The sequence below is a fragment of the Cottoperca gobio genome, chromosome 1 (assembly GCF_900634415.1).
Source record: "Cottoperca gobio chromosome 1, fCotGob3.1, whole genome shotgun sequence".
Lineage (NCBI taxonomy): Eukaryota > Metazoa > Chordata > Actinopteri > Perciformes > Bovichtidae > Cottoperca > Cottoperca gobio.
In genome coordinates this window covers 298,057-309,773 of record NC_041355.1, presented here as the reverse complement: position 1 = coordinate 309,773, position 11,717 = coordinate 298,057, and the positions used below count along the sequence as shown (strand labels likewise).

Genomic DNA, 11,717 nt, shown 5'->3' with positions numbered 1-11,717 from the left:
GAATAATTGAATCAGGATCACAGTTTGGGTCGGTGCTGCCCCCGTGTGGTAGAGCTGATGTACAGCAGATAGAAATCACTCATTAGTTTTCACATTGATTTCATTAAGGAGCTATACATGGAATATAAATACATAAATATAAACCTTTCCTACGTGATTTAATGTTTTGGACACTGTTAATGAGTTTCTAATAAACATTTTAGATCTTAATGTAGAACTGAGAAGCTACTGCTGCTCTTCTCTTTTATACATGACGACATATCTAAATAAAAGAGTCACTTGTTTAATAAAACAGTGACTTCCTGTCTATGTGTATTGTTTCTATATGAACTCTTAATGGGACAATAAAGATACGTCTGGCACTGTTGCTGACTGATATTATTTTGTTCATCTGTACGTTGACGTTGTATTTATTTGTTCACATTATGTTTTCTTCCTTCTTTACATCTGGTGGTGCTACTTTGCATTTAGCAACAGTTTACTGGCTTCTTGCTCAGGTGTTCATCTCGTATGCACAAAAAGGGGAACCAGTGTGCTGACGGTTACACCTGAACAATGAGTCTGTGCAGCTGCTGTTAGTTGCCAACTCAGCTCTATTTTAACATGTATAAGCAACGTCTGTTTTTAGAATTTCACAATAAAAGCCGTCTGATTTAAGTTTGCTGGATAAGTGCCCTGAACCGTTCTTCTTTTAACTTCTCACCAGAGAGCAGCTTTGTTAAACTGCGGACCTTTAAAAAAAATAAAACCTTTATATTCTATGCCAATTCTGCATAGCAATATCTTTTTCAGACATTTATTTTGGCGGTGCTTTGGGTGGTGTTACACAAGGGTGTGGCATGTTGTAAGCTCCTGTGTGTAATGAAAGTTACACCGGAGTTTACAACATGCAGGGTTTTTCCACTGAAAGAACAGTAGCTGGTTATAATGTACAATAATGAGACTTAGAGAGCTCCATCTTGGTTTTGTTAGTTTCCTCGTCGTTTTATTGGTGATGATCTGTTACAGTTTCTGGACAGCTAGTGTGCGTTATCATCTAACAGACATTTTCTCGGTGTCTTGCAGACGGAGGAGGCCAGGTTGTGGTTGTTAAACAGAGAAACCTGAAGAAGTGGCCTAGTGACACACACACGCACACACTAACACACGGCAGCTGGGACGGTTAATAAGAGTGGAGGGTTTCTTCTTCAGAGCCGTGAGCAGACAGCCTTCGGGGGATCTATGTGCTGTTGCTGCTGTTGGCCAGCAGGGGGAGATAGTCACTGGGACAGGAAGTCCAGCGCGGTGTCTCGCTCCTCCACCAGCTCGGCCGCTGTGGCGTCCATCTTGGCGCGGGAGAAGTCGTTGATGGAGAGTCCGTCGACCATTTTCCAGGTCTTGTTCTGTGGAGGGGGGGGGGGGGGCGACGGAGGGAAAGGTCAGAGGTTAAGTTTTAATTTGTCGCATTGTGTACGGCTGTCACTTCCTCATTTTAATATAAGAAATAATTGACTCAAAGAATCTCTCATCAGCCTTCAGGGGGGAGTCCTCTTTGGTCTCTGAGACCGTCCAGCGGCCCGTTTGTCGACTTCACTCATATTTAACAAGATTAACGACTTGAATCCTGAATTTGGCTTCGTAGATTCTTACGCATCAGGTGAAGTCAATAAGTGAAGGAGGAGATTCCAGAAGTAAATATTAAAAACGCTAGAGGCGTAATATGTTATTTTTAATTACGTATTGAGGCGCTGCAGAAATCTCAGGTGTACAGACGCGAGGCTACAGACTTGAGGTGAACGTCTGAAATGCATCTGTATTCATCAAACAAACCTGGATCCGTTACAAACACCCAATTGTCAAATAAGTGCTGGCAGCTGATTGGTTGAACTCACTTTGATCTCGACGGGGAAGGAGTAGATGAGGTCCTCCGGGATGCCGTAGGTGTTTCCGGCAGCGTACACGCCCATGGAGATGAACTCACCCTGTCGGCAGGAAACAGTCCAAATGAACAACAACAACTGAAATCAGATCCAACAACTTATCCAGGTTTATCACGCGTCCCCTGCGTGTCCTTCACCGGCTCTGCTCTGTTCGTCTCCCGCTCCACACTCACCTCCTTGGTGCCGAACCATATGTCCTTCATGTGGTCGCAGATCGCCTTTGCAGCAGACATGGCGCTGGACAGCTTCCTGGCTTTGATGACGGCTGCACCGCGCAGCTGCACCGTCTGCAGGAGGAAGGTGAAGGTTTGAAAAGAGAACAGAAACTACAAACCCTGAAGCTGGAAGATCTAGACGTGGAAGAAATCCGTCTTCGCCGTCAAATTAAGACAAAAATAATCCTCAAAAAGCTTTTTCTTCGTTCACTTCATAATTAATAATCGAGAAACAGCGAGCGCTCACAGAGATGAAGTCTCCTCGGAGCCAGGTTTCGTTCTTGACGGCGTCGTAGGCGGGCGTCTCGGAGCCGTGCAGGTTGACCTTGGCGTGGTGGACGTCAGGGTACTGGGTGGAGGAGTGGTTCCCCCAGATGATGACGTTCTTCACTTTGTCAGCGGACACGCCGCAACGCATCGCCACCTGCAGGAGAGACGCAACTTTAGTTTCACTTCGTAATAATTAAGTAAAAGTCATAAAGCTATACGACCTTCACTTCACTCTGTGTGTGTGTGTGTGTGTGTGTGTGTGTGTGTGTGTGTGTGTGTGTGTGTGTGTGTGTGTGTGTGTGTGTGTGTGTGTACCTGGGAGCTGGCTCTGTTGTGGTCCAGTCGGGTCAGGCAGGAGAAGTTCTCTTTGGGGATGGATGGAGCAGACTTGGAGGCGATCAGACAGTTGGTGTTCGCCGGGTTTCCAACCACCAAAACCTGAAGAAATATTAAAAACATGAACGCCTCCATCAGACTGAGAATCAGCAGAAATAAAAGAACTACAAACATCAGAAACTAAACGACAGACACAGTGGCATTTTGATGCATCTTTAGCAACAGCACGGCTGCAGTTTATGTTCTGATCGTCAGGGTGTCGAGTAAAGAAAGAAACTAGTGGACAGAGTCAGGAGAGTTTACAGTTTATCTGCAGACAAAACATCCGAACAGCTGCTTCACGAGTTCCCCAGAATCCTCGGCAACACAAAACAGCAGTTCTCTCAGGAAAGACTGAAGGAAGATTCCTAAAACACAGAATTCATTAAAGTCGTGTCTTCTTTATGCATCTCAGGTACGCGACTGATCGAAGTAAAAAGGTTTTTTAACAACACGCGAATATACAAATGTCAACAGAGAGGAGCGATTCTGCACGGTCACAGCTGGAGGGTCATCACAAGCGACCGAATGTTATTGTGTTTTACTGCCTAAAGGTGATTTCTAAACAGACTTTTTGTACTTTGTTCCTGAAACTAAAGAGTCCAAACCTCTTTCTTTGAAGTGAGAGCTGTTGTGATGTTTTCTGGTGCAGCGCAGGTGAAGGTCCTCACAGGGTTCAACTTCAGGCTGTTTTCATTTCTGCAGTTTCCCTGCACGTGAAGCTTTGACCTTAAACCTTTCGTCACACAGACGCTGGGCCTCAGTGGACTTTGGGTCCTGCTTATTTACTACTACTACTACAAATGAACTTTGCAGAAAGGTAAAGCTGCTGTAAGAGTTGTGACGGCACAGACGCAGTCGGCTTTGTTATTTCCCCGTGTTTAAATAGTACAACGGATGAGTCCTTGCCGAGTGCATCACGAGTCTGTGGGAAAACTAAAGTGACGTTAACTGCAGTAAGACGGAGGATTGAAATGTCACCTTGACGGTCTTCTTGGCGAACTTGTCCAGAGCGCTGCCCTGAGTCTTGAAGATGGCCACGTTGGCCTTCAGCAGGTCCTTCCTCTCCATCCCCTCCTTCCTGGGCATGGAGCCCACCAAGATGGCGGCGTCGAGGTCCTTGAAGCCGACCTCTACCTTGTCAGTGGGGATCACCTCTGAGGGGGGAGGGGGGGAGACGTGTTCAGCAGGGAGTCACTGGGACAATGCACACTAGTCTATCATGTTATATTATTGGTGTAAATGTTGAGATCAACCCCCCAGGAGTGCGTTTTTCATCTTGAACAAACAAAAAGTTATCCATGCACATATAGCAGGATATCGTACACATGAAGTATGTACTTTTACTTTAATAAATAAGATTTAGAGTAACATTTACTCTAAACAATGCTTATTGACAAGTATTAACAACGTGTGCAGCCAAGTGACCTCCCACCTGTGCAGATAACAGCAGGTGCTATACAGACGTACTGATACGCTGAGGACTTGATAAAAGCTTTTAACATCAACATCTTCTGAGTTATTAAAGTGAACCTGCTATCAGACTGGACTTCAGTCAGAGTTCACTTCCCCTCCGTTCAGCACTGTCCCACCACGGATCTGATTGGCTACTGTGGTGCCTTAACCATCGGCCAACCAGGGGCCTCGTTTGAGATACTCCTTCCTCCTCCGCACAGCCAGGAGGTTATGGACACGCACGCACGCACGCACGCTGTAGTTTAGACGAAGACAGGCTCCTTTAGGAGGATGTTAGTTTAACATTTTGTTCTCATCAGGGGGATTAAAAGTTACCTGTAAGCATTAGTGCCAAGACTACAGGGAGCAGTTTACTGTGTCAAATCAATTATTCATTTAATTGATCATTTTGTAAATTCATTGGAAGTTGACAGTACTCTAGTTTTGCTTCATGGACGAGATTTAGGTGTAAAAACGGACGTTATTAATTTAAGTATTGGTAATAAGATATTACGACTAATGCTAAAACATTTTCTAAATGTTTAAATCACACTGGACACCAGCTAGTTGGAGATGCGTATCGTCACAACCTGCCGACTGTACTGTAACATGAACAGTGTGGGCTCACCCCTCAGCAGTGGGAGGGCGCAGTCCTGCAGCTCCATGACGACTCCCTCCAGCACTGGCAGCATCGGGGGGATGTCCAGCAGGACCAAGATGATTGGCTGAAAAACAAGAAGAATATTACCTGAAAATCCACAAAACAAAACCTGAGAATTAAATGTTTAACTGAGCAAAGATCTGATCATTTGTGACCAGGTCTCATGAGGAAAACCTCACTTTTAATACTAAAGAGCTTTTCCTACATTTCTCTTATAAAGTTCCACACCTTTTTTATTAATTAAGTATGAAGTCTAAAACATATAATTCTTTTCATGAATGCATCTGTGTTGTAATTTAAAGGAAACTTTTATAAATAAAATGAGAATTTTGACCGCTCTGACGCCTCATTAGCTGTTTCTGTTATAATCTTTCAATTTAAGTATATAGTGTTGTTATTTGAATACACATGTATCTTTATCACATATTACATTTGATAATGACAATTTGAAGAAGAAAACTAAACATAAATCCCAAAATATTTCCAGAATTTTCATGAATGGCAAAAATGCTGCTCAGAATTTATCACCAAACTCCATTAAAAAACATCTTTAAATGTAGTTTACTTTGCATATTGGCAACACCGGATACAACATTCAGCTTAATTTACATGTTTTCTGAAGTACTCCATAGTACTTTTTAATTCGGCATGCGTCACATCCATAAGAAACTTAGGGAACGTTTCAGGATTTCCTAGGATGATGCAAATTCTTTCTGAAAATATTCAAATATTATGGTTTTGTTTGAGGTTATCCGACTTACACCAGTTCACTGATCAGGACTCCTAAAGCTGATGTCCTAACCCACATTAAAACCTGTATTATTCACCAAGCTGTCTGTGCAGGGATCAGCTTCAGGGGGAAGGGGGCTCTGCTGCTTCTGCTGCTAGTTATATAATCTAGAGGCTCAGTCGTACCTGCTCCTTCCCGAACACATCTCCCTTGGCGATGCTGTACAGCAGGGAGTAGGCAATCTGGCCAGCAGCGCCGGTCACCACAACACGGATTGGTTCGGCCTGGGGGGAAACAAATAGGTTTGGTTTATATGGGTCATATGGGTGATTGACCTAGATAAACAAAAGGAGGAAACAAAGCAGCAGTAACATGCTGATGGTCTGAAGGTAAAAGCCTATATTTAACGGATGGAAACCTCACAATGAGCCTGCTCACAAGGCTCATTGTGACTCCACCTCCTGTGGAACTCTGCCCTTTGTATAAAGAGGCCGTGTTGCCAAACTCCATTAAGAAATGTGTGCAATGTAGAATGGCCTTGCATACGGGTAAGGGTGGGAGCAACAGTCAGTTTAATTTTAGACTTTATCTTTAGCAGTTGATGCCACCTTTTAATTCGGCATTGCATAACATCTATTGCGCAGAAAACCAAAACGTCCTCTTTTATGATTGTTCACACAACGCTCTTAAATGTGCTAAACATTGAATGAAACAGGTCAAACTAGTATAATTTAAGCAGAATGAATAATGCAGAGTGATTTATATACAAGCCGAATTGAAGGATGTTTCCAGTACTGTCAGAAGTCACATGACATCATATTATATCTGGCGGCGAAGTGTCGAACAAGCAGGGAATCTTTAAATTGCGATATTTGTGAAACGAGATTCAAACTGATGAAGCTCCTGTCATGATTGGTTACCACGGATTGAATAAAAGAATCGGCCGATGATGCAACTTGACGCTGCCACCACGCCACAGCCTGCTTATTAAAATGGAGGCAGCTGCATGAATGAAGAGCAGACTAGCAAGTATTAAAACAGCGGAAACAAACCTGCACGCTAGGCTACAGATGCTAAAATGACATCTTTGAGGTTTTCATTCAACCATCATCTTTAATCTGAGTGTTGCAACTGTGCAACACATTGCGTATGACAGCTCTGCCCTTGGTTATTTATTCATGAATTCAGCAACATACAAAAACCCCCATTCAAGCACAAGAAATAGCACAAAAGTAAGTTAAATTATGACGCTGCAACCCTCTCCTCAATGTCAACTATCATTACATCATGTTGCACACCGTTAAAAACATTTCATGCTTTCATGCTTTCATGCTTTCATAGGGGACTTTTGTTACATAATGTAACCTTTACAAACATACAATAAGCAGCGAATGGTCCATCTTACCATATTTAGCTAATGTGTAGATGCTTTGAGTCTGCGGTGCCTGCTCTCCCTGCTCAGTCGGACTAGACGGAAGGGTCACCTCTATCCTTGTACTGTTGAGTCAGGCGGCGAAACAACTCGTGCACACTCACTGTGGGACTTGTAGTCGTGTTATGATACTTTCACAGGCTTTACAACCGAGCAACCGACAAAAGGAACTACTTCTCCCATAATGCACCGCTGCTCACACCGCGCCCACCACTCCATTTACGGAAGATGATTTTCTAAAAAGAGTTTTTTTTAACTGAGACTCTCAGGCTGCAGTTTGGCGACACGTCGTGGCCGACAGCGGTACTGCACCACATGTCCTGCAGACTGATCTCTGCTCTGTTAATAACTGAATATGATATGAATAAAACAAAAGCATGTCCATGTTTAACAGTGTGAACAACCCTTAAGAATCCATGGAAACATATCCCTTCAACAGTGACCCCAGGATTTCTTGGATCTTTTGAGCCCCCAAAAAACTGTAACAAGAACAATGGAGCCTTCTCAGAATTTTATTGAAATTGCAATATATACTAGTGCAAAATCGCAAGAAGCGCAGTATTTAATAAAGTAAAAATATGTATCAAAATACCATTTTGAATAAAGTATTTCCGCGCTAAAGAGATGTCCCGGCCTACAAATAGTTTTCTACAGACTTAAGGAAATATATTTGTTTTGTACAGAACTTCTTAAAATCTTATTATGATCATTTAAATATGTTATTTAATGAAAATGAGAATAATGATGCGAAAATGATCATTCTTTCAAATATGTGTTTGTGACTTAAAAGGGGTTTAAAAATAAAGCGTATTATTGTTATTATTATAAATATTAATATTGTCATTATTAATACATTTTGTGAATCATATTGCAATATAGGACAAAATAATATATTTTTCTAGAAAAAACCGGGAATCATTTGCAACTCCCTAAAACACAACCCCAGGAACCGAAACCCCTCAAGACACCCTAAACACTGGAGCCCCTCAGGACCCCTGGATCCACCTGAGGAGCCACTAATAATCCCTCATAGGCCTTTAGAATCCCCTAGGACCCCCTGAAAAGCTTTGAGAAACACACACACAAGCCCAGGAACATCCTTAGAAACCAAAACTTCTGGGGGACTGAGGTCAAAAGTAAAAGTCACTTGAGGTCAAGGTTACTCCCCAGACTACAGCAAGTCATTGGGTTCAGTTGCCAGCTTGTTAAGTTGTTGTTGTTCAGCCTGTTATCTGCAACCTGGCAGCAGGTAAATCTGAGCCAAGCTGTCTGATCTGTTGACGTTAGATCACAACAGCAGAAAGTTCAGACATCACCCGTGTCACCAGGGTACTCAGATCCTTTACAAAGAAACAATATAAAAATATTCCCCTACAAGTAAAAGTAATTTACTTGTAGGAGTAAGTCTTTAGCGAAAAGTACTTGTTTTCTAGAGAAAAATGTCCCCTGTGACATGTGTGATATTTTATCTGACATCATTTATCTGAGGGACTGATCCATATATCTGCAGTAGTCGTAAGTGTACGCTGTATTTAAAATATTTACCTTCCTCTCAGATAGCCCTTTCTGAAGCCGTTTTTTATGCTTTCTTCAAACCCACCAGATTCCATTGAAAGAAACTGTAATTTTACTTTATGGAACAAGGGAGTTGTTGGTCTACCGCTGCCTCGATCACTTAGTTTGTTTGTGTTATTGTGTGAAATTGGTGAATCTGAACTAACCTTTAAAACATCGAAGTCACACAATAACACAAACTAACTAACTGATCGAGGCAGCAGTGGACCAGCACTTTACATGTTCTGCAAGAAAGAAATCACTGTTTTTGTCAATGGAGTCTGGTGGCTTTGAAGAGAGCATAGATAACGGCTCCAGTTCCCCGTCTGATAGGGCTGTCTGACAGCAAGGTAAAGCGATGAATATATTCTAAATATAGCGTACACTCAAACTGATACTGTCTTTTTTAGGCTTTTTTTTTTTATAGTTTGGGTCCCTTACTTCCAATCTAGCTCCAGCATACAATAATGTTCAAGACAGGAGTGTTCTTCCAACTTAATGGCAACAGTCTGTGGAAGGCCCTTTCCAATGCCCCCAGTGCAGGTCCATAAAGAAATGGTTTTGCCAGTTTGGTGTGAAACAATTTGCCCTGACCTCCATCTCACCCAACTCCCTGCAGCCAGGTTCTAACATCTTGCAGAAAGCCTTAAGAGATAACCCCACAGGAAGAGAGCCAAGAGGGAAGCTAAACTAACCTTGCTAGGACCTTTAAGGCTGTTCCGCTACCGTGCCTGCTCCTGGCCGATGACCGGTCGCAGGAAAATAAGACCATTAAAGGTCGTTGTTTTTGTTCACAATCCTCGTGTTGCAAACTGCAGTTATTGTTCTGTTCTGTCATGTTTTTGGTGTGTAGCATGATGGACTGAGCTACAACTGCATCTCAATGTGCAAGCCTTTGTTGCAAAATGTCAATAAATGATCCTTGAATCCTGATAACTTGAGGCTATAGCAGCAGATTAATGCCCAAGGGTGTCTACATACTTTTGTCAACCAACTGCTACCTTAAAGGAAAGAGTTCAGAATAAAAGTGAAAGACATCGATGTGAGGGATGTTCTTTCAGAGAGGGTGTACATTTCAGGGAGGTGAGGTTTTAAATTACAATCATAGTTCTGCCCATCAGCCTATCAAGGACACCGGCAGCCATGTTGGATCTGTGTGCTGTTCGCTGGATTCTGTTTCAATAAAGCTGCCTGAAGTTAAAACAGGCCGCGGATCTGGGCTGCTGGCAGGAGCTGACCGTGGTGCTGATAATCTGCAGCCGGGACTGCAGCATGAAGGCAGCAGCAAAACTGTGAACACATCCCCGGAAGCCCAGTAATTCAGCCTTCAAAATAAAAGCGCAAACATGGCCTATTTTAAGATGAGAAAAGGACTTCTTAGAATAACAATATATTTAATATATGTTATGTTATATGTAACGTAAAAAATTGCTGTTCTCATTTCCAACTTGATTTCTCATGATAAACATGAATCTAATCAGTGCTGTAAGGAGCAGGAATTGATGTGAGTGAAAATTACATTTAACCACTTAATGTATTTTAAATTAACCCTTGCATTGGGTTTCATCATGTTGTGTTCTGGACAGACCACAGGGTTACATGTTAATATAAAAAATGCACCTTACATTACACATTCAGGGACAGTTCACGCCAAAATCCACAGACCTTGTTGTGAGCAGTTTCATGTAGGAACTATTTTCTTTCTACCGGATCACCACGCAGAAGAAAGCATCCATCTACTTATGGTTGAAAGGCTCATGCTTGTTAGAGGGTGTAGTTTGGTAGAAGGAAAATAGTTCTTACATGAAACTGCTCACAACATGGTCTGTGAATTATATTAAAAAACAGGTCATAATTTCTGTAAAGAGACATTGCTGTTAAGATTTTCGAATGTATTTTTTAGTGCTTTGAGCGCCACAAACCGAGTGCCATTTAGTTCCATCATATTCGAGACAAGGCAGACATCTCTATGGCCGATATCGCCAACATTCAGCAACTCACACCAAAACAATCTAGATAATAAATGATAAATAGCACTGCAGGTAAAAGGAAAAAACGATCAATTCGGTTCCAGCCTTGGGACCTTTGTTGTATTTTAACCAATTCCTACACTGTCCTCTGTCAAATAAAGGTAAAAACTGCCCCAAAAATAATAATAAATAAAGACTTGAAACTTTAACTTATCAGACCTATTCAGTTTTCACATAAGGGCTTTTATTTTGAAGAAACTGACCGGATGTGCCTATGTTAACCCTGGCAGGCTTCACTGTGGCTCTTTGCCAAAACTGCCAAGCGAAGACGACTCTCACTGAATTAATAATGACGGGGTCAAAAAGACACAACCTGTCGGCTTCCTTCACTTACATGAAGGTGGTGTTGGGTTTCCGGCGGCCATTTTCACACCTGAAGTCTAACGGAAAAAGCCCCGCGACAAAAACACCGGACGTTATAAATTTCCCCGTTTAGTCACCCATCTGTTAAATACACGATGATGATATGTATACACAGTATATTTAAATGTATATGTATACACGTAACTAACGCAGACATGTTTAAAACACTAAGTTGTGAGGTTAATGGAGTCCCAACGGTTTGTAACGGTCCAGTTCAGCTCCGCGGTGGTCCAGCTAACAAACGGCTGCTTTTCAACTCACCTCCGAAGAAACCGCCCGCACCACCAGATACATGGAAGTCAGCATAGTCAACATGGTCCCGGTGTTTTGTTGTCGTTCACTGACACGGTACCGGGAGAAAGACAGATAGAGAGACAGAGAGAGGGGGGGAGACAGGTAGACACACGCAGAGGTAGAGAGAGACAGGCAGCGGCAACGGAGGCGACTTTAAACCGCGCTGCAGTTTGACTTCCACGGCTTCCTCTGCCTCACTCACACCTCCACCCTCTACCTATACACACACACACGCACACGCACACACACGCACGGCTGCAGTCAGTCTAGTCCCTTAATACGATTTTAAGGACGTAAATAGCCGCTGACCGGAGTGCTAAAACGTTTCATGTGCGAGCAAAGGTGTAAATTAAAAGTAGTGATGGACGCTTAAATACCGCAAAAAGTCGAGGGAGTTTGGTATGTATGAGTTAGTGACG

General features: G+C 42.6%; 1 protein-coding gene across 2 annotated transcripts; it reads right to left on the bottom strand.

Moving 5' to 3' along the window:
• Positions 1-957: 957 nt before the first annotated feature.
• On the bottom strand, positions 958-11,490 carry LOC115013278 (malate dehydrogenase, cytoplasmic-like). 2 transcript variants are annotated; one of them, XM_029439455.1, is made up of 9 exons: positions 11,266-11,490; positions 5,811-5,909; positions 4,863-4,959; positions 3,761-3,936; positions 2,720-2,842; positions 2,382-2,558; positions 2,093-2,206; positions 1,872-1,961; positions 958-1,382 (listed from the first exon to the last, which is right to left on the bottom strand). In XM_029439455.1, exons 1-9 carry the CDS (start codon positions 11,317-11,319, stop codon positions 1,260-1,262), a joined length of 1,053 nt encoding a protein of 350 aa, XP_029295315.1. In that variant the 5' UTR covers positions 11,320-11,490; the 3' UTR covers positions 958-1,259. The 2 variants fall into 2 exon arrangements, with proteins under 2 accessions (XP_029295315.1, XP_029295324.1); XM_029439464.1 differs by lacking the exon at positions 11,266-11,490 and adding an exon at positions 7,031-7,183.
• Between the last annotated feature and the right edge of the window lie 227 nt (positions 11,491-11,717).